At 48.1% G+C, this 23,960-nt stretch overlaps 1 protein-coding gene across 3 annotated transcripts in view; it reads left to right on the forward strand.

Moving 5' to 3' along the window:
• Smpd4 (sphingomyelin phosphodiesterase 4) overlaps positions 1 to 23,535 on the forward strand; it is a 24,238-nt gene extending 703 nt beyond the window's left edge. For 2 of the 3 annotated variants that reach the window (XM_021184837.2, XM_021184835.3), the window contains exons 2-20: positions 1,382 to 1,465; positions 3,679 to 3,765; positions 5,453 to 5,595; positions 5,677 to 5,752; positions 6,164 to 6,272; positions 6,373 to 6,425; positions 6,536 to 6,687; positions 9,401 to 9,530; positions 12,101 to 12,172; positions 15,649 to 15,735; positions 18,626 to 18,771; positions 19,348 to 19,438; positions 19,696 to 19,796; positions 20,102 to 20,265; positions 20,909 to 21,105; positions 21,415 to 21,648; positions 21,751 to 21,882; positions 22,201 to 22,329; positions 22,506 to 23,535. In XM_021184837.2, the coding sequence (XP_021040496.1) occupies positions 1,427 to 1,465; positions 3,679 to 3,765; positions 5,453 to 5,595; positions 5,677 to 5,752; positions 6,164 to 6,272; positions 6,373 to 6,425; positions 6,536 to 6,687; positions 9,401 to 9,530; positions 12,101 to 12,172; positions 15,649 to 15,735; positions 18,626 to 18,771; positions 19,348 to 19,438; positions 19,696 to 19,796; positions 20,102 to 20,265; positions 20,909 to 21,105; positions 21,415 to 21,648; positions 21,751 to 21,882; positions 22,201 to 22,329; positions 22,506 to 22,835 (2,472 nt within the window). In that variant the 5' untranslated portion in view covers positions 1,382 to 1,426 and the 3' untranslated portion in view covers positions 22,836 to 23,535. The remainder of the gene's footprint in view (positions 1 to 1,381; positions 1,466 to 3,678; positions 3,766 to 5,452; positions 5,596 to 5,676; positions 5,753 to 6,163; positions 6,273 to 6,372; positions 6,426 to 6,535; positions 6,688 to 9,400; positions 9,531 to 12,100; positions 12,173 to 15,648; positions 15,736 to 18,625; positions 18,772 to 19,347; positions 19,439 to 19,695; positions 19,797 to 20,101; positions 20,266 to 20,908; positions 21,106 to 21,414; positions 21,649 to 21,750; positions 21,883 to 22,200; positions 22,330 to 22,505) is intronic. The other variant, XM_021184836.3, reaches the window with a different exon arrangement.
• Positions 23,536 to 23,960: the final 425 nt, after the last annotated feature.

The following is a 23,960-nucleotide window of genomic DNA, read 5'->3' on the forward strand; positions in this document are numbered from 1 at the left end:
CGGCCTAAAAGCAAGTGTATCAGAGTCGTTGCCCTCTTCGTGGAATCGTGGAAAGACCTTCGTTAGACATCTCTGATCTTTCAGTGTCTGCTTCTTCTGAGGAGAGAGTTGACTTCTTGTCTCCTTTAGAACTCTGCCCTTATCGAGTAGTCCACAATTTTATGCTGCCCTGATCATTTCATGGTAATTTGCAATGTAGGTCAGGACTGAAACATTTTCAGTTTTCCTTAACAGTGAGACTGAATTAAGAATTGGAAAAAACAAAACAAAACCCAAAACCTAAGAATTGTTTCTCTTGCCACATGGCAAAGATTGGTGGTCTTTCAAAACACAACTGCCTTAAACTCTTACTGTCCGGCTTCTCTCCTCGCAGACTGGCACTGCCAGCTTAGCACCTTTTCTCCTGTATTGAGCAGGGCTGAGACAGAAAAGCTATCACTAGTCCATCGGTGGCACACAGTAGACTCTCTGCTCTTTCCAGCTCTTGATTGTTTTGTGTTTCTTACCATAGGCACTGGGAGGTAGGAAGCTGCAGGGCTATGCCTAATTTTTGGTGGTGAGTTCAAATACTTCCTTTATAGAACTTCTTCATTTGTAGAAGAAGCACACGTTACTTGCTTCACCCTTCTCTTACAGACACGAGATTTGTAAGGAGTTTGCTAGACTCTTGGCTCTGCTGACTGCTAGGTGGGTGCTGAGGAGTCTTTTGCTGTTTTTTACCCTTGTTTCCTGATTTGCATCAGCCTTGTGGGCTGTGAAGATGTATTTCCTAGTGGTGCTGTACCTAGCCCCCTTTGTGTTTGTTTTCTCATAGTGGCACAGTGACCAGTTCAGGCAGGCACTTGAGTTATCTGGCTAAGGTATTAGAAGGTCCAGATCAAGACTTGCTTTAATCTTCAGGCTCTAGGGAAGAATATGCTTCCGGGCTTATTCAAGATGCTGCCACAATCCAGTTTCTTTGAGGTCTTGAATTCTAGCTAAGCTGTGCTCTGTGTCTTACAGTCCACTGACATTGTACTGTACTTGGTTCTTTTAAAGTCTCTTTAGAATAGCACTTAGATGAGTGCTTCATTGAATTGGCAAGCAAGAAGAGTCTTGGGGGTTAGTCAGGGATTCTGCCTGTTGCTGGTGATTAGGTAAGGAAATAAATGAAAAGCTCTTAGGGTCATCCTGGCATCTAACAAGTGCTATAGAAGCATTTATCAAGGAGTTGCCACCACAAGGCTAGTTCTGAAGCTGGCTACTGTGATCTGTATGAGTTTGCACTTTAAAAATCAAAGGAATATGTGATGTAATTTGTGCTGAGTTCAAATGTTCTCCTGGGCATCCTGAAATTCTGTGGTATAGAAGATATTGAGATTTTGTCTTTGTTTTTCCACAGTGGTTCCCTAAGGCAGCCGTTTCTTGCTGGCCCTGGGAGTCTGCTATGGCGTTCCCTCACCTACAACAGCCTAGTTTCCTTCTGGTAAGTGTCACCTGCCTTTGGAAGGTTGATGATGATGGTTCTATAGCTGAGGAACTTAAAACTTTTTCCCACTGATTTGAAGGACTCATTTTTACGAGACAAGCTGCCTGCCCCGTTTCTTTGGGTTTTGGTATATGTGTGTGTGGTTCATTTTATTTATTTATTTTTGAGATAGGGTTTTTGTATGTAGCCCTGGCTGTCCTGGAACTCACTCTGAGACCAGACTGGCTTTGAACGTACAGAGATCCAACTGCCTCTGCCTCCTGAATGCTGACACTAAAGGCCTGTGATACCATACCTGGCTGTGTAGGCCTCTTGAACTCAAGTCCCTCCTGCCTCAGCTTCCCATGAGTTGGGATCATTGTGGGTTGGTGATTCAAAAGCTCTTGACTGGGCCTTTCTTTCTTTCTTTCTTTCTTTCTTTCTTTCTTTCTTTCTTTCTTTCTTTCTTTCTAGTAAACAATACCAGATCAGCATTAGAATGCTTACCATGCCTTCTGTGAGTGCAGGATATTGGGTGTGTTTAGTCTCTGAACTCTGATTTTCTTATTACAAAGATAATTGATTCAGCCAGTACTGGGGAGGCTGAGACAGGAAGGTCATTAAGAGTTCATGACCAAGGTGGCGCACATCTTTAATCCCAGCACTTGGGAGGCAGAGGTAGGTGGATCTCCATGAGCTGGGGACAGCAGGTTCTACATTGTGAATTCCAAGTCAGCCATAGCTACACAGTCAAACTTCATCTGAAAACAAAAACAAAACAATAATTGGAAAAAACCCAAAACAATAATTGATGCAAATGTTTTTTCCTTAGTTTCCAAACTGAGAAGGACATTTACCAGAGCGGTCATGATGCAGAAGCTCTGTGTATGTGTGAAATGTTCTAACTCTAGTTGTTGTCAGGGAAACGGAGGGATGCTGCTCCCTGTTAGGGCTTTATGTTAAGTATTAGAATATGAAGCTGGGAAAGCAGATAGAAAGAGATTCTTCGTCGCAGTGGCCAGGTGATTTTTGTTGTTGTTTTTCAAGACAGGGTTTCTCTGTGTAACCATGGCTATTTTGGAACTCACTCTGTAGACCAGGCTGGCCTCGAACTTAGAACTGCCTGCCTCTAACTTCTAAGAGCTGGATTTAAAATTGTTGGCCACCTTACCTAGCTTTATATATATATATATAAAGATATATATATAGAGAGGGAGAGAGAGAGAGACAGAGAGAGAGAGACAGAGAGAGAGAGAGAGAGAGAGAGAGAGAGAGAGAGAGAGAGAGAGAGAGAGAGAAAGAGAATATTTATTTCTCAGTGTACCCCTCTGGAGCCAGCTGGCTTGGCCTGCACAGTCAGATTTACTCCTCTAAGAGGGTTCTTGCAATCCCTACTTGTTTAGAGGTGGTCAGGTGGCCCAAGTCTTCAGCTTGAACGACTAGCATCTCCTGATCTCTACTTGGCCAGAGGTCACTTCTCCGTGGAGTCAGTGTTGTGCCCACATCCCAAGACTTTTGATAAATCTCCTTGGTTTCTGTTCTGAGTGTTTTGCTGGCTTATTCGTTATCTTAAAAAATATTGAGTTGGCTGAGGCCATCTGTAGTTTTAGACTACATTATTATTTGTAATTAAAATTTTTTATTTTGTTTTTGGAGTTTATAATATAATTATATCATTTCCCACTTCTCTTTCCTCCCTCCAAACCCTCTCCAGACTGCATTATTTTTTAAGGTGGTGATTCCAGTAAGTTGCTATGCTATGCACTGGTTAAGAGAAAAGAGGTCTTATGTACTCTGTGTTTTTGGCTGTTCTCACTCATGCCACAGTGGTACAGTCGTGGGTTGTTAAGGAGGTGGAAAGTGTGCACCTTCTGGGTATGAACTCAGCACTTGTGGACTGAATAAGAGTTTCCCATACAACAGGGATCCTGTCCTGACTGCAGGGCTGATTCCAGTGCTGACCTGTTTGTGGGTCAGCGGGAGTCAGTTTCCTTTTGATAATGCAGCACTTTGAGGTAACAGGATGCTTAAAGGAGAGCACCTGAGAATTTCTGGTCTGAAATTGATAGAATTATAGCTTCTCTCTTCTAGAAGTTGTGCATATGCATGAAGTGCTGGAACCATGCACCACACTATGTATTTCTGTTGCTTGTGTTTCTGCTTTGATTAGACACAGACTATTTGCAGCTGCATAGCAAGTCTCTTCATGACTCTTTCACATTGCCTCCTAGGCTAGCCTGAAAGCTGACTCTATAAATAAGCCCTTTGCACAACGTTGCCAAGATTTGGTGAAAGTCATTGAGGATTTTCCAGCCAAGGTACAGCTTTACCAGCAGTTCCCTTTCCATATCACCTATAATTTTTAAAAAAAGATTTATTATATATAAGTACACTGTAGCTGTCTTCAGACACACCAGAAGAGGGCATCAGATCTCATTACAGATGGTTGTGAGCCACCACATGGTTGCTGGGATTTGAACTCTGGAAGAGCAAGCAGTCATTGCTCTTAACTGCTGAGCCATCTCTCCAGCCCCATCACCTATAATTCTTATCTGTAGTAGGTACAAGCCAGAAATGCTAGAAACAGCCTACAATACACATGACAACTTGCAACAAAAAGGAATCCAACCCAAAGTCTGGCATAGTAATGTATACTGTAGTCCCAGCACTTGGAAGGCAGGAAGAGGCCTTCCAAGTTCAAGGCCAGGATACATAGCAAGCATACTACAAGGTTGTGTGAGATCTTGTCTCAAAACAGCAACAACAAAGTATCCAGCCCCAAACATACATGGTGCTAATAAGATTGAGAACCTCTGACATAAATACTTTGAGAATGTGTATTTAATATACATTTAGAATTGTTGAGCCCAAGAAATTGACCTGGATAATGAATTAATATGCTGTTATGTTTCAGTGATTTGATTTTAAAAGATAGCTCTCCTTTTTAATAGATAACTGTTAAGGTTTTGGGGAGTGGTGTTCTTATGTGTCAAGGTACACATGTGTTTGTGTGTATATGTGTATGTGTGTGTGTGTGTGTTTGTGTGTGTGTGAAGTTATGTACATGCACGTGTGTGTGCCATGCCAAAGGTTTGTTGCTTAGCAACTGTCTACCTTTTTGTTTTGAGATCTCACTGGGACCTGGGCCTTGCTGTCTAGGCCAGACTGGGTGGGCCGCAAACCCCAGGGATTCTCCTGTCTCTGCCTTAGCACTGAGATTATAACGCCTCTATTTTGGTATGGGTGCTGAGTTTCTGATCAAACTCAGGTTTTCATGCTTGTACAACAAGCACTCACTGCCTAAGCTATGTCTTTACCCCACTGTGAGTTCATTTGTTTGTGGTTGTTAGTGTTTTGTAATATGGGGGCTGAATGCTGATCTCGTACATGGTGTGCAAGTGCTCTGTCACTGAAGTACATCACCAGGCATTAAAATGTTATACTTGGCTGAGTATGATGGTGCACACTAACAGTAGGCTCAGCAGTTGAGAGGCTAAGGCAAGAGGATTTCTGTGAGCTGAAGGCCATCTTATTATATAGGAAGACTCTTGTCTCAAAAAAGCAAAGCAAAACAAAACAAAAACATTAGTGGAGTGAGGAGGGAAACTGAAGAGATGGCTCAGTGCTTAAGAGAAGTGGCTACTCTTCCAGAAAAGCCCAAGTTTAGTTTCCAGTACCCATGTCAGGCAGCTCATAGCCATGTGTAACTCCAGCTCCAGGAGATCTGACATCTGCTCTGACCGGCACTCATGTGCACACACTCATGCATATACACAGAATTTTTGAAGTGATAAAAATAAACATTTCTTTAAAAATATTTTAGTCAAAGGGCAACTTAGCACAAATATCAGGTTGGTGTGTTACATGCTGGTGGGAGAATTCAGTTACTCTTCGCCATGGAACAGAGCTTCTGTGGGTCTGTATCAGAGTGACCTCCAGTGGGCAGTGTGTGGCAGTGGTCCTTAGTGACCAAGCATCTAGCTGCCTTACTGTGCACTGTTTCAGGAATTGCATGCCGTCTTCCCATGGCTGGTGGAAAGCATCTTTGGCAGTCTGGATGGTGTCCTTGTTGGTTGGAATCTCCGATGCCTACAGGGACGTGTGAACCCTGTGGAGTACAGCACAGCGATGGAGTTTCTAGACCCAAGGTATGCAGGTTTCCTACTTGAGAAGGGCTGAGTACTTCCTCATGTTGACATACTCCTCCCCCTTTTAAATTTCATGTTCAGTGGTCCAATGATGAAGTTGGTTTATAAACTTCAAGCTGAAGACTATAACTTTGATTTTCCTGTCTCCTGTCTTCCTGTAAGTAAGCCCTGCTGCTGAGTAGCACTAAGGGGCAGAGGGCCCAGATGGGAAATCGTGCTATAACTGGGTGGGCAGAGAGTTTTGTTTTAACAATCTCATTAGAATGCGGGTGGAGACTGGCTCTGTGGTCTGAATAGCAGCAGGAAGCCTGAGTGACTACAATGCTCCAGACCTTCGGGGCAGGTTGAAGTGTGACACTCAGGAGAAGACAGACTGGAAACACCCAGTTCTCACCCTTGTGTGTGTGAAACTTTATGACTAGAGGAGAAATCTAAACCATGCTCCACGCAGAGGATGGACACTCTTTCCATAAAGCAGGATCTGTGTGTTGGTGTCTGCCTCAGCAGCCTCCCCCATAGTGCTGGAATAGCTGAAGGTCTCTGTGCTGTTGACTGCCTCTCTTTGCAGGGCCCTGTGAAGGCATCCATTCAAGAGAATGTCCTCCCTGACAGTCCTCTGTACCACAACAAAGTCCAGTTTCCCCCGACCGGAGGCCTTGGCCTGAACCTGGCCCTCAGTATCCTTTGCTGACCCAAGGTGTGGGAGGTTGGGAGGGGCCAGCGTACTGTGGAAGGTGACCCACTACCTCTCTATTTGCTCCTTGATACTCTGATCAGATCCATTTGAATACTATATGTTCTACTTTGCTTTGAGCCTCATCTCTCAAAAGGTACAGAAGGGATAACTCCGAGTATGGCTTGTAGTACAGACCCCATAGTGAAGGGCCAGGGCCTGTGATGGCCACTGATTGGAGCACTAACAACAAATGTTGTTTTCTAGCCAATGCCTATGTCCCTCCATGTCCGTACTTCGGACTGTGCCTATTTCACCCTGGTGGATAGGTACCTATCATGGTTCCTACCCACTGAAGGCAGCGTACCTCCACCACTCTGCTCCAGTCCAGGAGGCTCCAGCCCCTCACCAGCTCCCAGGTAAGGTTGCCTTGACTATGAAGACCTGGCTCTTCTATGGGGAGTGGCCTCATTAAAGGCATTGCCCAAGCATTGCCTAGTTAAGTATTATCATCCATGTTCAGGGTTCCCCAACTTTTTTTAGGTTCAATTTTCAATTTCTCTCGCCCTGGCAAAGACAGGAGTAGGTAAAACTTATCTCTAGCTTCATTGACACAGCCAGTGGCCCTCATGGCAGCTGGAGTCTGAGTCCTACCAAAGCAATGAGTTGAGTGGAGGGGAGGGACGATTGTAGAAATTGGTGGGAGAGCCTGGGCTGAAAAGCCATTTGTGCCAGGCTACATAAGATAAGCCTTATGCTGCACTGCACAGTTGGAAGTGGGTTACCTCTGTAGCCTGAGAGTGGCTCGGGGCCTCTCTGGCTGTTTGTTCTAAGCTTCTGGTGAGCCTTTAGCCCAGAGCCTCTAGGTCCATTCTCCTTAGGAGTCCTTCTGCCCCAACTGGAGTTGTTGAAGCTCCTCTACTCCCTCCCTGACCTCACTGGCCCACTACCTGCTCTAGGAGGCTGTAGGCAGGGTTTTGGTCTAGCTCATGTCTACTATTATGTGCATACCAGGCCATGTCTTCATCTAAAACTCACCATGTGGGGAGATGCTCTCAAAATATGGAGAGAGACTTGGGAAGTGAGGCTTCTGAGGTGGTCATGTGACCCGTCCAGCAGGTCCAGTTGTTCGAGGGTCTCGAGGGGACCTTCTCCTAAGAACCAAATGGGGGGGTAGAGAGAGATGGGGGCGTTGTGCGAATAACTACACGGAAACCGTTCTGGATTGCATCAAGCCCCAAATGTATTAGCCAGGTTTAAATGTATTAGCCAGGTTTAAATGCACAAGCAAAAGGGGAGGTGCCTTTCAGCAGGAGGAATGGGGCAGAGGAAATGCACCTCAGCAGGAGGGATGGGGCAGCCGAGGAAGTACTTCTCAGCAGGAGGGATGGGGCAGCCGAGGAAGTACTTCTCAGCAGGAGGGATGGGGCAGAGGAAATTTTTCTTTTGGTGACTACACGGGGAAGCAGGAACTTGTCGGTATCAGGGTACATCTTGAGGTCAGGACATCCAGCACTGACTTAGGGCTAGAACGATCTGTGGTTGTTCTCGGAGTGGTGCGTCCCCAGTGGCCCGCTTTTGACCCTCTTTTCTTCTGGGGGGGTGGGGGGGGCCCAATTCAGAGATCAGGACAATAATGTTGCCTTAATAGCTCCCAACAGTCATGCCAGTGACTGGTGACCTAACCCTGATACTCTGGTAGTACTGTAGTTGGGAAGGAGGGCTTCAAAGTCCAGTAAATTCCTACCCACTCCAAAGCAGAATGTAGGTGCTAACAGATTTGCACGGATCTAGTTTGTTGCCTTATTTTGGCATTTCATTTTGAAGTACTGTCACACTTACAGAAAAGTTTCCAGGTAGAATTTTCACAAGCATTTTAACCCAGATTTCTAAATTGCCGATACAGCTACAACTCTCATCTTCTGTCTGCGGTTTTGTAAAACATATATGGTTGGTGTTTTGTTTTGTCCTGTCACTCATACTGTGTAGCCTAGGCCAACTTGAAGTTCACGATCCTCTTGCTTCCACTTCTGGAGTGTTGGGGTAACCATTTGGTATTGCAGCATGTTCCCCAGAAGCCATCACATGTCTTGGTTGAGCTCAGTGCATCTGTCCACCATGGGAAGATAGCATGCTACCAGGTTGTCATCAAATCTGTATGTTCACCAGCTACCCTACCCATGTCTGCTGGCTGCTCACTGTGTGCAGTTGTCTTAGGTTTCTACTGCTGTGTTAAAGATCATGAGCAAAGCAGTGTGGGGAGAAATGTTTTATTTCATCTCTAGCACTGAGGGAAGTCGAGGTAGAAACTAAAGCCCAGGCCATGGAGGAATGTTTCTTATTAGCTTGTTCCTCGTGGCTTATTCAGCCTGCTTCCTAATGAACTCGGTACCATCTGCACAGAGGTGCCCCCCACCCCAGTTGCCTGGGCTTTCCTATATCAACTACTGAACAAGAAAGTGCATGACAGACTTGCTATAGGCAGTTTGACTGGGGGCATTTTTTCACTGGAGTTACCTCTTCCCAGGTAACTAGAGTTCGTGTCAAGTTGAGGAAAACCCAACAAGGACAGAGGTTATCTCTGTAGTCCTTCGGTGCTTATTCTCCCTACACTTGACTGGCAGAGGCCCCTGGGCGTGTTTGGCAGGGTGGTGCAGGCTCTCTTTCCTTGACTGTCTGCTCATGCCTAGGCCCAGCTTGGGCTGAGTAAGTGGGAAAGGATTAGTCACCACAGTGGGAACTCCAAGCAGTGAGTTGTCCTGTCAGGTCTTTGCTGTCCCTGAACTGCAGTGCTGGTGATAGGTGCTTAATCATCAGTGACCAGGTTTTCCTAATGTAAATCCAGATCTGTGCTTTGTACCCGACTTGAGGGCTTGGTGGGGAAGAATGTCAAATCGTTATTTATGTTAGCGTCTTCTGTTCTCAGTTACAGTTACTAATAGAGCAGGTTGTAAGTGTGACCTCATTGCATCCCTCACGGTTGCTAAGTGGTCTATAACAAGGATGTCAAATGTTTAGCACAGACCTTGTGTCACTGTGATGTGGTGTGTTGTATTGACTATTGGGATCATTGATTTCCGTGTCAGCAGAGAGAGGAACCTAATTTACTATTGTCTCTGTATATCCTGTCAGAACACCAGCCATGCCCTTTGCCTCCTATGGCCTCCACACTAGCCTCTTGAAGCGACACATCTCTCATCAGACATCTGTGAATGCAGACCCTGCATCCCATGAGATCTGGCGGTCAGAAACTCTCCTCCAGGTAAGAAAGCCCAGTCCCTGCTTCTATTCCAAAACAGACTGCTTAGCTACCTTCCACTCTGAGAGGCAGAACCCAAAGATACCCAGTCAGCCGGTGGCTGGGTGTAAATGGCATTTTATTGCTGTGACATTTAGAAAGCAGATAAGGAGAAACTGATGTAGTCTTGTAAACTAAATGTAATACACAGAATTCTCTGTCTCGGCTTCTCTTGTCCACTGTATTGTCTTCATTGGATCTATTCATTCACCAGTCCTCTAGTTTCCCATCCGCGCACATGTTGAGTGTGCCCTACCTTGTTCTCCTCTGACTCTTCCTGTGCTGCGAGAGTTGGTCTCCAGTGATTGCCATCTGCTGGTTATTAGGTCCTGCCGCAGAAGTGCTTGTATGCTGCTGCATGGTGTGGGCTCTCAGAACCTCCAGCAGTGAGCTCCCACCATTGAGCAGGAGATGCAAGTGGTAGGATAGTGTCCCTTGGGGGACTCACTGAGTGGCCCTGCTCTCTTCAATGTCCTGGTGTCTGGAGAGAATCAGCTGGTTCACACTGCGCTCTGAGGCTGGTGTGGCAGCCAGTGTTGCTCTCGACAGAGAAAACTGGGTAGGTAGCGCTCCATCCCCAGCTGTACACTATTGCTGGACTGTCTCAACCTACCAGCCACACAAGGAAAGACTAGAAGACTTTTAATAATTCTGAAAGCTTGGCTTTAGCTTGGCAGATTCTCAACTGGTTGATCTAAGTAAGCCAGACTCCCTAGCCATGTCTTTATACAGTGCAAGAGATTGTCTTATACAACTGGAGTGTGGAACACACTGCTGCACTTCCAGTAGGTCATTGTTATCCCTGTTCCCACGGGAGTTCTGTGTTGGTGTAGATGGTTCATGGGCCATGAGGACAGATGACAAACACAGAGCTTACAAAAGGGTTGGAGTATTCTGTTTCCTGAACCAGAGCACCAGCTTGTTTGTTTGTCTGCCCTCCCTCCCTCTCTCCTCCCCACCCTCCCTCCTTTCCTTCCTTCCTTCAGTCCAGTTGCTTTTCTTTTTCTTTTTTCTTTTTTTTCTTGTTTTGAGACAGGGTTTCTTTGTGTAGCCATGTCTGTCCTGGAACTTACTCTGTAGACCAGGCTGGCCTCTAGAATTAGCATTACAGATGTCTGTGACCCACCATGTGAGTGCTGGGGATTGAACCTGGGTCCTTTAGAAAAGCAGCCAGTGCTTTTAACCTCTGAGCCATCTCTCCAGCCCCCTAAAAAATTTTTTTCATTAAAAAAAAAAATCTGGGTAGTGGTGGCACAGGGCTTTATTTCCACCTCTTGGGAGGTAGAGGCAGGTAGATCTCTTGAGTTTGAGGCCAGCATGATCTAACAGAGTGTGAACAGCCAGGGCTACACAGAGAAACCCTGTCTTGAAAAACATACGGGGACAGGCAGTGATGGCACATACCTTTAATCCTAACACTTGAGAGTTAGAGGCCAGCCTGGTCTTCAGAGTGAGTTCCAGGATAGCCAGGGCTACATAGAGAAACTCTTGTCTCAAAAAAAAACCAAAACCAAACAACAACAACAATAAGTTTAAAAAGTAAAAAATAATTATAGAAAAGTATGTGTAGCATGAATTGTATCATCTTAACTTTTTTCCTTTTATTTATGTTTTTTTTTTTTTTTTGAGACATTCTTTCTGTGTAGTCCAGACTGACTTAGAACTCCTGATTCATGTACCTCAGTCTATGTGTAGTGTTGCGTACATTCGATTGTTGAGCATATGTGTGCCTGTGTGGGTTTCTGTGCACCACATGCATGCAGTTACCTGCAGAGGTCAGGGGAGGTCTTCAGACTCCCTTGAATTAGAGTCACAGATGGTTGTAAGCCTCTGTGTAGGTGCTGAGAACTGAACCACTGCAAGAGTAGCAAGTGCTCTTCACTGCTGAGCCCCTCCAAACTGCATTAAACATATATTTTTAATTAGTTCATTGGGAATTCTGTACATGCATATAATGTATTTGGATCATAATTCATCCCCACTGTTCCTCCCAGATCCACTCCCCATTCCCTACTTCTCCTAGCTTCCTGTGCTTGTCCTTCCCCTTCCTTCCTTTCCTCCTTTCCTTTCTCTATCCCTCCCTCCCTCCCTCCCTCCCTCCTTCTTTTGTTCTTTCCTTTTTTCCTTTTGTAACTCACAGTCCAGTCTGTATTGCCCATGTACTCATGAGTATGAGGCTATCCTTTGGGGCTCAGTTGACCTACCAAGAGGTGCACTGTTAAAGACTCCTACACACACACACACACACACACACACACACACACACACACACACACACAGAGAGGGGGTGGGCAGGCACAGAAGTCATCAGTTGTTAGTTCCAAAGCTTTGCCCTGTGTTTGCTTCTGAGTTTTGTGGTTTCAGCTCTTGTCACTATGCCGTTTTGCATTAATTCTTGGGTGGGATCAGATACTTTGCAGCTTTCTTTGGCTTGTGTGCCTCCTGTTTTCAGCACTATTTGTTAGCAAGACTTCCTCACCATTACATAGTCCAGTGCCCTGGTGACAGTTTGATCAGCTACTGTCCTTTTGCAGGTTTTTGTGGAAATGTGGCTTCATCATTACTCCCTGGAGATGTACCAAAAAATGCAGTCCCCTCATGCCAAGGTATGTCTCTGCTCACTATCCCTTCTCCTGTCTTGAGCCCTGGCTAGCCTGTTGTATCTTGTCCTCAGCATGAGTCACTTGTCTCAGATTGGATGGAGGAAGACTCACTGTTTGCCTTCACTCAGATAATGTACAGAAGAGGTGACCCTGTCCTTTCTGAGGTCCTCCCTGCACAGCCACACAGCCCTTCCCACCACTGGGGAATGGCTCAGATCTGATGCTCCTTGTCTTCTGGGACAAGGCAAGCTGTGGCTCTCTTTGGGATTCATGTTTAACTTCTCATGTCTAACTGTCATCAGCAGTGCCCTGATGCTTTCAGGTGACCATGAGCAAGCCCCTACATGCTGTGTTGACCTTATACCTCTTTGCCTGCTTGCTGCTCTGAATTGTGGCCATTTGTGGTGCGTGGGCTCTGGGACCCTCCTGCATGTGGCCTAGCCTGCTTCCTCCTCTTCTCTTCAGCCTTTCCTTGCCTTCCTCCCTGGGTAGCACAATCATTTGCAGAGATGTGGAGGTGGCAGGGTCCCTGGGATCTTCTGGTGGTGGTGTCCCTTGGGAAAGTACTCTGCTGGGCTTGTCAGAGTAAAACTGTTCTGTTCAGTTAGTGAATGGCCTGTGGAATTGAGAGTCACAGAGCCATACATAGGCAGTGTCAACAGACACTGCTGCTTGCATCTCCTTACTCTGTGTAGACTGATACTGTCACTGCTAAGTAGATTCTCGAGCACTTGCTTTAAAGTGGAGTGGGTGGGTGATGGTGTCCACATTGAGTCTTGTGACTCAGTATTGCACCCTGGGTTCTGCTACCATAGAGTCCCTGGAGCCACTGTAACTCCAGCCTTCTGCACTGTGGGAGATTCTCTCCTACTATTTTCAAAGTGCAGAGCCCCCCAAATCTCCTGTCATAGTATCACAATGGAGAAGGGAGGGCAGGGAAGGGCTGAAGACTTCTCTGGGGCCTTCACCACAGAGAGCCTGTGACACCCTTCCTGCTTCCAGCTGGTTACTCATGCTCTGGGTTGGCATGTGGAAGGCTGGGCCTGGACTGCCCTAGGTTCCCAGAGCCCTCAAGCAGGCTCAGCCTTGTGCACATGGCGTGGCCTTGCCGAGGCAAGCTTGCTTTGCTGCAGCATCTCCCTTGTGCCTGCTGTCTTTCCAGTGAGTAGAAGCCACACTTTCGTTCAAGAGTCAACCAAAAAGGCCCTTCTGGATGGTCTCCTCTGACGATTCTGCTTCCTTGGTCAGAGGGAAGGGTCAGTGGCTGTGCTTGTGTTAGCAGTGAGGTACATCCCTCTTGTCCCCACAATCGCTTCCTCTTGGCCAGACCTTGGGTGGGTGAGATGTGCTGGGAAGGTTGGTGCTCCCTGGCCAAACTTTGTACTTTTCTGCCTTCTACTGACACAGAACGTAAAGCCCAAAGGTTTCCAGTGGCTGGAAACCAGGGAAGATGGCTGCAGAAGTTGCCCTCATTCACAGCTCCTGTTACTGGGGTCTGTACCGTACCTTCCAGATAGGCTTTCCAGTACCCACCAAGCCCTGACTGCCACATGCAGAATATTTGACACCAGAGATTCCATTCTGATCAGACTATGTGCAGAGTACGCGTTCACTGCCAGGACTGGGGGCAGTGCTAGGTGTGGCCTATAGGCGGTTGAGACTTGCCTTGTGTTTTTTTATGAAGGGAGCCTGGTTCCTCTCAGCACTGCAGCTGAGCCTGGGTCTGGCACAAAGGAACCTGTGTGGAAGGGCCTTAGCTCCCCTCACTAGAGGATCAGTGTCTAGTAAAACTATTCTTTCCTCTCCGGTTGCAGTTGATGGGCATTCTGGTAGGGCATGGCCTTTGTGTGCTGTCGCTGGGCATTGAGCGGTGCTGCAGGGAGGTAGGGCAGAGGGGGCTTGAGTGGGGCTGAGCGGCTTGCTGGCTTGGCTGTTATCTCTGCTGCCCTGGGCTGTCCCTGCCACTAGGGGGGGTGCGACTCTGCAGATTCCTGAGGGTTCCTTCTTTTGGGAGCCCTGTGTGTGAGAGATGAGCCGTAGAAAAGGCTGTCTTTCCAGTTGGAACTAGTAAGCACCTTTAGTAGTTTCCAGTGTAGGAACAGCACAGCCTGGTAGACCAAGCCTGGGCCCCGGGCCCATCTCCTTAGGTCTGAGAGAGCCACTAAAGGACGAATATGTATGGTTTTAGATGTGTGAGACTTGATTCTTTCATATATTTACCCCCTGATTTGATCAATATATTTATTCCCTCTTCCCTCTTTCCTGAGCCTCACACATGCTAAGCAATCTCTCTATCACTGAGCTATATTTCTTGTGAATTTGATAACTTCTTGTCAAATCAGCCCACGGAACTCCCTCAGTACTCCTCACTCAGTACCTGAGGGACATCTCAGGGCCTAGTCCCCAGTATTCCCAGATCTTTGCATCATTAACTCCTTTGTATACGATGCTCTTGCATATAACTTAACTGTCCTGCTTTACGGTTTCTCTTCATGGCCTGTAATCCCAGCACTCCAGAGGCTGAGGCAGAAGAATTTAAGTCCCAGGCCCACAGAGCCTGCCATGTGAGACCCTGTCTCAAGACAATAAAGAAACTTCAGGATTACTTATAATACCCCATCCACACAGTCCTCATTCCCATACTCGGGAAAGATGCCTTTCTAAAATATTTTAAATTGAGTTGGTCAAATCCATGTGGAAGCCTATATATACTGAGGGCAGCTGTACATTTTCCTCTTCCTGCAGAGCCTATTCTTCGCTCAGGTTTTTTTTTTTTTTTTTTGTCTTTGGATTTTTCGAGACAGGGTTTCTCTGTGTAGCCCTGGCTGTCCTGGAACTCACTTTGTAGACCAGGCTGGCCTTGAACTCAGAAATCTGCCTGCCTCTGGCTCCCGAGTGCAGGGATTAAAGGCGTGCGCCACCACGTCCGGCTCTTTGCTCAGGTTTTTGTTTTTGTTTCTGAGCCTCAAGACTTCCTAGGCCTTGGTGGCAGCAGCAGCAGCAGCGCATTCCCAGTGACAATGAGATTCTAGGCTTTAGGTCATTATGTGTGATGTTGTGTGTGTATATATATATATATATATATATATATATATATATATATATACCATGTATCATCATCTTAGGAACAGTATTATACTTCTGGAAAAACAGAACTGGGCAGACTTCAGAGTAGCTGAGGCCTTCAGCCCCAGTAGCCTGGGACCTCCTGTGATCTTGTGAGGGCTGAGCCGCTGAGGAGGGGATCTTGAGGATCGTCTGGCTCAGCTGGGGCTCACTGTGGGACCCAGGGCTGCTGGGCAGCGTGTGTTGTATTGTCACTGATGAACTTTTATTCTTGTTTTTTGTTTTTCCTTCTTTGTTCTTTCTTCTGGGCTCCTTGTGTTTGTCTCTCCCCAACCCCTTCCCCTTCCCCTTCCCTTCCCCACCCTGTGTGTCCTCCAATCTGCCTCCTGGCCTTTCTGTTTGTTGTCTCTCAGTTGGAGGTTCTACACTACCGACTCACTGTCTCCAGCGCCCTCCACAGCCCTGCCCAACCCAGCCTCCAGGCCCTCCACGCCTACCAAGTACTGGCCTTTCCTTCCCTTCCCCTGCCCCAAGGTGGGCGCAGAGTGTATGTTGGTACAGTGCCAGAGTAAGGGTCTCCCAGAAACCTGCTATGGTCCTTAAGAGGCAAGACCTGAGCAAAATGAAGCCCAGGTATTAGGGTAGGCCTGATTGGGCCTTGAGATTGTTGATTGCCCTTCAGGTTTGCAGGCCAGCCTGGTTCTGGTGTATGACCGTGTACCTATGTTAAGGCATACGGCCTGGCAGGGCATACATCATGGAATCTTTCTCCTAAACCCCTACGCTGCAGAGCTGTCTCAGCTTGTCCGGTGTTTTGGGAGAGCCTTACAGTGGTCTGACGTACCCTCACTTTTCAGAGGACTGATGTCTGATATGGCTGTTGCCCTGCTCAGGGTTGTTTCCTAGCCTGAAGGATGCAGTTACATCACAAGATACAGATTCCCCCAGAGCCCTTAGGTCTGTCAGCCCTTCTGGTGAGCCCAGCCACTTACAGACTTCTTCAGAGGCAATGAGAGCAAGTGGTGGCCTCGTGGAGATTGCTGCCTACTTAGGCAGAAGTGTCCAGTGTGTGAACAGATTTGAGGTCAGTAGAGTGTCGTTCAGACCTCAGGTATTTGGGGGAATGGAGTTAGCTGATTTGTGAGAACCCGGGAATGGGGAGATGTGCTCCCACACAGGGCTGATTTACCCTCGGGAAGAATTTATGGCAGTTGACATTGAATTTGAACAAAGATGAGAAAACAGTGCTTGCACACTGAGTGTGCTGGCATGGGATGATAAATGCTTCTCACAGTGGGGTTCCCACTCATAAGCAGCAGATAGTGAGGAGATCCTATGGGAGGGCTCAGCAGTGACACGGCTTCCTGGGAAGACCCCATAGGAGGAGAGCTGTGAAGACCTGGGAGGCTGGGCATAGTGGGAAATACTATAGGGAACACATTCTTATGTCATTACAAAGTGCAGATGGCACTTGGGACACCAATAGCACATGAGTGTCCCCACTCAGCATTCTAGGAGAGAGGGGGAGATGGATAGGGTCTTTATCTAGCTGACCAGGAAGGGTGGGCAGGGCTGGCCATCTAGAGCCTCCATAAAAAGCTGGGTAAGATGGAGCAGTGCTTGCTGCTGGGGGCGTGGGGCTCCTGGGAAGGTGCCGCTTGCTCTCTAAACTGCGAGTCTGAGCTGATGGCATTGCTCAGGAGAGGTGCTGTGTGCAGAGAGGAGTATGGGTTGGCTAGCCTGGCCGGGTGGTCTTCAGTATTGATTAGTCTGTGTGGTTATTGTATGTTCTAATCCATTTTCTATTAAGTGTCATGACTAGTCAGTTATAAAGACAAAACTGTTGTGCTTTAGGTTTTATTTCCTCAATGCTGGTCCACAGTGGGGGAGGGGTTGTATCTGATGATGGCTTTATTGCTGACACCGTGGTAGGAGACAAGTAGTGTTATTGAGACCGAAATAGATCTGCACTTGTGAAGAGGCTGTGGGCAGATTGCCACTTGAGGCCAGTCTGAGCCGCATAGTGCAACTGTCTCAAAAAGTGCAGGGCTGCAGATATAGCTCAGTGCCCAGGCCTTGCAGATTTTATTCAAGGCCTGGATTCAGTCCCCAGAGGCAGGCTCAGGAGGTGACCCATTAACCTACTGGTCATGTGATGGGATTGATCCCTAATCAGAACCTTCTGATCTTCAAGATCCTCGGGCCCCACCTCTTAGTCCTGCACTGTGGGATCGGGTTAGCTCTCGTGTTCAGAAGGGGTAGGGTAGGCCTTTTTACTGTGTTTTGTCTGTTCTTCCTTAGAAGCAGCAAAAATCCCCTTTAAAGTTTAAAGTTCCAATAAGCAGAAGAGAACAGCCCCTCCTTAGGTTTTGCTAGTATGGTGCCACCTGCACCATAGGGCCTTTTCTCCCCGTTTCTTTCTTATTGAGACAGTTTCATTATATAGCCTCGACTGACCTGCTATGTAGGCCTTGATGGCCTAGAACTTAGACAGTCCCTCTGTCTCTGCCTCCTAAGTGCTGGGATTGCAGGCATGTGTCACCATGCACAACTGTTATGACAGGGAGACCTGGGTAGACAGAGCCCTGGACTCCTGTGTGTCACAGGACCAGGCTTTACCAGCCTTAGCTCCACAAGTCATCAAGGCCCAACAGATGCAGGGGACGGGGATGTGCCTGACTGGACTCACTCCTGCCCCACAGGACATTCCAAGCACCACCTAAATGCATGCTCAACAACCAGAGAGCCCGAGAGCCCATACGTCTCCTTTTGGCTCAGAGATCTTGTGTTTGTGTATAAAATTCACCTCACAAGCTTGAGAATGCTCTCGTCCTGGAGACTTTAGGTCTACTGGCAGTGGTGGAAGTAACTCCCTGGCTTCCTCCAGGGTGGACCCCTCATCTGGCTGTGACCAGGACAGGCAGCTGGGAGGGGCTGGGATTGTGGCTGGAGAAGGAACTGGGGAGAAAAACACTCCTACTTGAGCAAGGTGAGTCCTGGTGAGCTTTTTGCACGTGTTGGGAAGCAGGCAGACAACCTTGGATCCAGAGTGTAGGTGGGCTAGGAGCCTACTCTGTTCTCACCCTCTGGCTCAGCAGGAGGCCGAACCCTGAGGCCCAGCATAGGTTGCAGTGTCTGCTGGTGCATGGCCATGTGTTGCTAAAGTGGGGTATAAATTGCTCTTCGCAGACTCATCTGCTCTCACCAGCCCACCCGGGGCAGGCACAAGGCCACATGTTCCCATGTGTGAGCTGGTGGCAGTTCAGATCTGGCAGCATGAGGTGACATGCCTGGCCTGGTGCTTATCTCCTGTGGGGCTCCAAAGCCACTAGAGATGAGCAGAAGGTACTATAGCTCTCACTCGGCCTTGACAGCCTCCTTCCTTCCCAGGAGTCCTTCACGCCTACTGAAGAGCACGTGCTGGTGGTGCGCCTGCTGCTGAAGCACCTGCATGCCTTTGCCAACAGCCTGAAGCCAGATCAGACTTCGCCATCTGCACACTCCCATGCCACCAGTCCCCTGGAGGAATTCAAACGGTGGGTGTAGGATGGGTGGGGCTTCAGGGCTTTCCTTCCCTTATACCCACTCTGATCCCTGTTGGCCTGTTTGGTTTTTGACTGCTTCTGCTTTGAAAACCTTCCCACATAGATCAGTGGGTCTCACCCTTCTTAATGCTGTGTGACCCGTTATTTAATACAGTCCTCATGTTGTGGTGACCCCACCCCCCAATCATAACATTATTTTGTTGCTACTTCATAACTAATTTTGTTACTGTTGTGAACTGTAATATAAATATCTGCTATGCAGGATATCTGCTATGTAATTCCTTTGCCAGGGGAAGAGCCGGCTGAACAGAGATTACAGCCTTGCTGTTCTATCTTACTATCCCTTCCCTTAGTCAGGAGGAAGGCTGGTGCCACTGACTTCAAAGGCAACTTATACACTGTGTTTCTTGTTTCTTCTGGAGAATCAGGCTAGAAACAAATCTTACCTCAGGGGAGTGTGTTCAGTGTTCCCTACTGGCAGAACAGACTCACTAGCCAGGGCTAGTCCTTAGGAGCAGGCACAGGCTTCTGGGCAAGTGACAGCTCATGACTCTCCTATCCCTACAGGGCCGCAGTGCCTCGGTTTGTCCAGCAGAAGCTGTACGTCTTCCTGCAGCACTGTTTTGGCCACTGGCCTCTGGATGCAACCTTCAGAGCTGTAAGCACAAATACCTACCCTGCCCTCACTATTGACCTCTGGCATGATGTTGGCAGCCTATGGGGTCAGCTGAGACTTCTACACTGAAGTCAGGGAAAAAGAGTTCAGAGCCCCAGCATTGCATTAAAGTCTTCAACTAGGGCACAGATCAGGTTCAGATCACCAATAGGTGTACCTGAAAGTCAAGTGCACCAGCCTACAAGCACAGGCCTTCAGCCTACAAGCACAGGCCTTCAGGGCACATATGTTCCTCACAGGTCTTGGAGATGTGGCTGAGCTACCTGCAACCATGGAGGTATGCCCCTGAGAAACAGGCTCAGGGCAGCGATCCCCAGCCACGGTGTGTGTCAGAGAAGTGGTGAGTGTCCCCAGCCCACCTGTCCCAGTGATGCCATTGCCCTCTGGTGCTAAGTTAGGCATACTGTGCTTCAGGTCTTGAGTACACGGTGACCCTAGAACCCCATCTCCTTGTTCGGCCTAGCCTGGCTCCATGGTCACCCTACCAGCACAGAGTAACTGCCTAACTATCAGCACAGAGGACTGAGGTGGGGACATCAGGAAGGGTAGGCTTTGGGAGTAAGGAGCAGTGTGGCCCTGCCTCCTATAAGGGGTCTACACAGTGGTCTCACTCCAGCTGGCCTCCATCTTGCTACCTGTCTTCAGGGCACCCTTCATCCAGGAAAACCTGCTGATGTACACCAAGCTGTTTGTGAGCTTTCTGAACCGTGCCCTACGCACAGACCTTGTCAGCCCCAAGAATGCACTCATGGTCTTCCGAGTGGCTAAGGTCTTTGCGCAGCCCAACCTGGCTGAGATGATCCAGAAAGGTGAGTCTTCAGTCCCGGGCGGCTCCACTCAGTACCTTAGCTGCTGAGAATAGAGGAATTCTAGCACATAGAGGAATTGGGGTTGCCACATGCCTCAAGGATGTTCTTTGTGGCTTGGAGACTTTGCACATCAAAAGTATAGTAAAAGTTTGGCTAATGTCCCCTTCCTACTGCTGGCATCCAGGCAATGGCTATACTGAGCTCAAAGACATGGACATCAGAGCTCTAAGCTGTAGCTCTCCGAACTGCTGTTTTCCCCTATAGACTGGTGGGTAGTGGTGGGCGTTGGCTGCTGTCACTCTGCTAGCACAGTGTCTACTGTTGGCAACTGTTGCTGTTGCTCAGACTCCTAAGCATTAGAGCTGGGCCCTCGAGCTTCCAAGCCCCTGAGACAGTACACAGGTACCCCCTGAGACAGCACACAGGCACCCCCTGAGACAGTACACAGGTACCCCCTGAGACAGTACACAGGTAGAGGCCCTGGAGTACCTGTGCCAGATATTCCGGGTAGGCCTTTCTCTCTAGCCTGGAGCCTGGAGGTACAGCATTGCCATGGCTCTTCAGAAGCCAGAGCAAATTTTCTGGAGTCTTACAGGAGCACCTGGATGCGTGTGGCAGACTTAGTTAGCATCTTGCCTTCTAGGTGAGCAGCTGTTCCTGGAGCCGGAGCTCATCATCCCCCACCGGCAACACCGGCTCTTCACAGTCACCACCAGCTTCCTGTCACCATGGCCCCCTGTTGTGACAGATGCCTCCTTCAAGGTGAAGAGCCATGTCTACAGCCTAGAGGGCCAAGACTGCAAATATACCCCAATGTTTGGTCCTGAAATCCGAACCCTGGTGAGTGAACAAAAGTCTTCCTAATGTGGGGTCCCGGAAGCTGTGAGGACCAGCAGAACCAAGGAAGGGATTTTCAGTGCAGAGAAGAAGGGAGGAAGGCTGGGTATTGAGTGGAAGCTCTAAGTATAACTGCTCGTTTTTTTCTCATAATGAAGATTATCCACCCTATTAATTATAAGATGTCCCTTTTCCCTCTGGGTGGACACTCCTAGAGCTGGTTTCTTAGGGCCACCCTGCCCAAATGACAGGGCCACCACCTCCTTTGGTGGGTGCTTGAGCCCATTTGCAGTGCCTGTGTCTTTCTTGCAGGTCTTGCGCCTTGCTCAGCTCATCACACAGGCCAAGCAGACTGCCAAGTCCATCTCTGATCAGTACGTGGAAAGCCCAAGTGGTCGCTCCTTCCTGTCATGGCTAACCTTTGGCCTCACAGACACAAATAGCTGCTACCCAGCCAATGACCTGGATGAAATAGGTCAGGACAGCATCCGTAAGACAGACGAGTACTTAGAGAAGGCCCTGGAGTACCTGCGCCAGATATTCCGGGTATGTCCTGTACAGGTCCCTCTATGAGGGTCTCAGTCAGTGGGGGCAAAGAGCTCTCCCTTCCTTCCCTTTGAAATTGAAAGCAAAGGCCTTCCTCTCCAGCTCAGCGAAGCCCAGCTGGCCCAGCTCACGCTTGCCCTGGGGAGTGCTCGGGACGAGAATGGAAAGCAGCAGCTCCCAGATTGCATTGTGGGGGAAGAAGGACTCATCCTTACACCTTTGGGCCGCTACCAGGTAAACCATTTTTGTCGCAAGGGGCATAATGATGGTCACATGAGCTGTCTTTACCCAAGTAGTTTGCAAAGATATATTCTTTTTGGAATTATTCCCACTGCTTGGGTTTCTAGATTTTTTTTTTTTCTGTCAATAAGAAATTTACTTATTTTTAAAAAATCCAAATGCTGGCATTGTCCAGAAAATTTTAACAGGTTTATTTATAATTGTTATAAAGTTGAGCTGTTGAAATGAGTTCATGGAAACATTTTGCTTGCATTAATGCTTTACATCTTGCATTTATATTAAAAATTCACACACAAATGAACGGGTTTCTAGATCATTAATGGTCTGCGAAGGTTCGAGATTGAGTACCAGGGAGACTTAGAGCTGCAGCCCATCCGGAGCTACGAAATCACCAGTCTGGTCCGTGCACTCTTCCGACTGTCCTCTGCCATCAACCGTAGAGTAAGTGAGCAGCAGGGACAGCTGGGATGCCCTACACATAGCTTCCAGAGAGCACTCCTGCCCTAGGTAGCATCTTGCCCTTCACAGCCCTGCGTGAGAGTCAGTTGGTCCCAGAGGCACCCTGGAAGGGAGGGTGCTCTGTGTCTCCAACTACTGAGTCCTTGTTTGTTCTCCAGTTTGCAGGCCAGATGGCAGCTCTGTGCTCCCGGAATGACTTCCTTGGCAGCTTCTGTCGCTACCACCTCACTGAGCCTGCCTTGAGCAACAGACACCTGCTGAGCCCTGTAGGGCGGAGGCAGGTCACCAATCCTGCACGGGGTCCCAGGCTCAGCCTCCGTTTCCTGGGCAGTTACCGGACACTGCTCCTGCTCCTGATGGCCTTCTTTGTGGCTTCTCTGTTCTGCATTGGGCCCCTGCCCTGCTCCTTGCTCCTGGTCCTAGGATACGTCCTCTATGCTGTAGCTATGACCCTGCTCACTGAACGGGGGAAGCTGCACCAGCTCTGAACTGCTGGCCATCCTCTCCTGAGCAGACTGTGGCAGGTTGTTTAGAAGCCAGGAATAGAGCGGCAGGTCATCTTCAGTGTTCTTGGGAGTAGTTTCTCTGCAGTGGTGGAGTTATTCAAAAGAACATAGAGTTGGAAGGGAGAGTGATCCAGGCAGGCCTGACACAGAAGGGTCAGTATCAGAAGGTTCATAAGCCATTGTGTAAGACAATCAGAACTGGCCATGGCTCCTCACCTTCAGTCCAAGGACACACAAGCAGCTCAATATCCACTCCAGGGGAGAAGCAGGGTTTTAAGAGACTGAGCTTGGGGGTGGAGCTGGGTCCGGCCAGCCTCTGTGGACACAAAGCACAGCTGCATTGGTTTTGCCTGTAAAACTAAGGAATTTAAGGGAGCGTCACATTTGTAACAACACCTGTATGAAAAAAACACGTTCACATCAAAGCTAAGACACCAAAGGGCTCAAGTTCACCCTGCAGGTGAACACCACCATCTCCACGGTGTTCTTAAACCAGCCCTTTTGTTGTGGGTGTGTATAGCTGTTTTTAAAGAAAAAAAAAATACCAACCTGTTTTTCTTCAAAGTTATCACTGGGCTTTGTATTTCAATGTAATTTTCAGAATACATCATGGGACCCATGACCAAAAGTCAGCTCAAAACATAATTGACCAAGGATCCGAATAAACCATTCTTGCTTCGGAGATTGTCTGGGCTGAATCTTTAGCCTGTTTACCTGCCAAGGGTCCCTGGGCACTTGGGAACTGTGGAGCAAGCTCCTGGACACGGTACCTCCTTACCTCCTCGTGATGGAGTTCTTTCTGACTCCCTTTCATGCCTAGGGCATGTTGGATTCAACTTCTGCAGAAACAAGACAAGGCAGATTAACCCTGAGGTGGGGGCAGGCCCTGTGGTGTCCTGAGAACTGATTTCCCTGCTCAACACCTCAGAACTGGCTCTGTCATCCAGAACAAATACCACATTGGCTTCCAGAAACTTCCTTTTTGTTAAACAATGTCATTTTTATTTTATGTGAGTGAATGTTGCTTGTGTCTGTTCATCATATGTATGCATTGAAGGAGGCCAAGAAGGAGTAGGTGGGTGCTGGAGACCAAACTCCAGGCTTCTG

This window comes from Mus caroli, unplaced genomic scaffold (assembly GCF_978045245.1).
Source record: "Mus caroli unplaced genomic scaffold, Mus_caroli_1 scaffold_17, whole genome shotgun sequence".
NCBI lineage: Eukaryota > Metazoa > Chordata > Mammalia > Rodentia > Muridae > Mus > Mus caroli.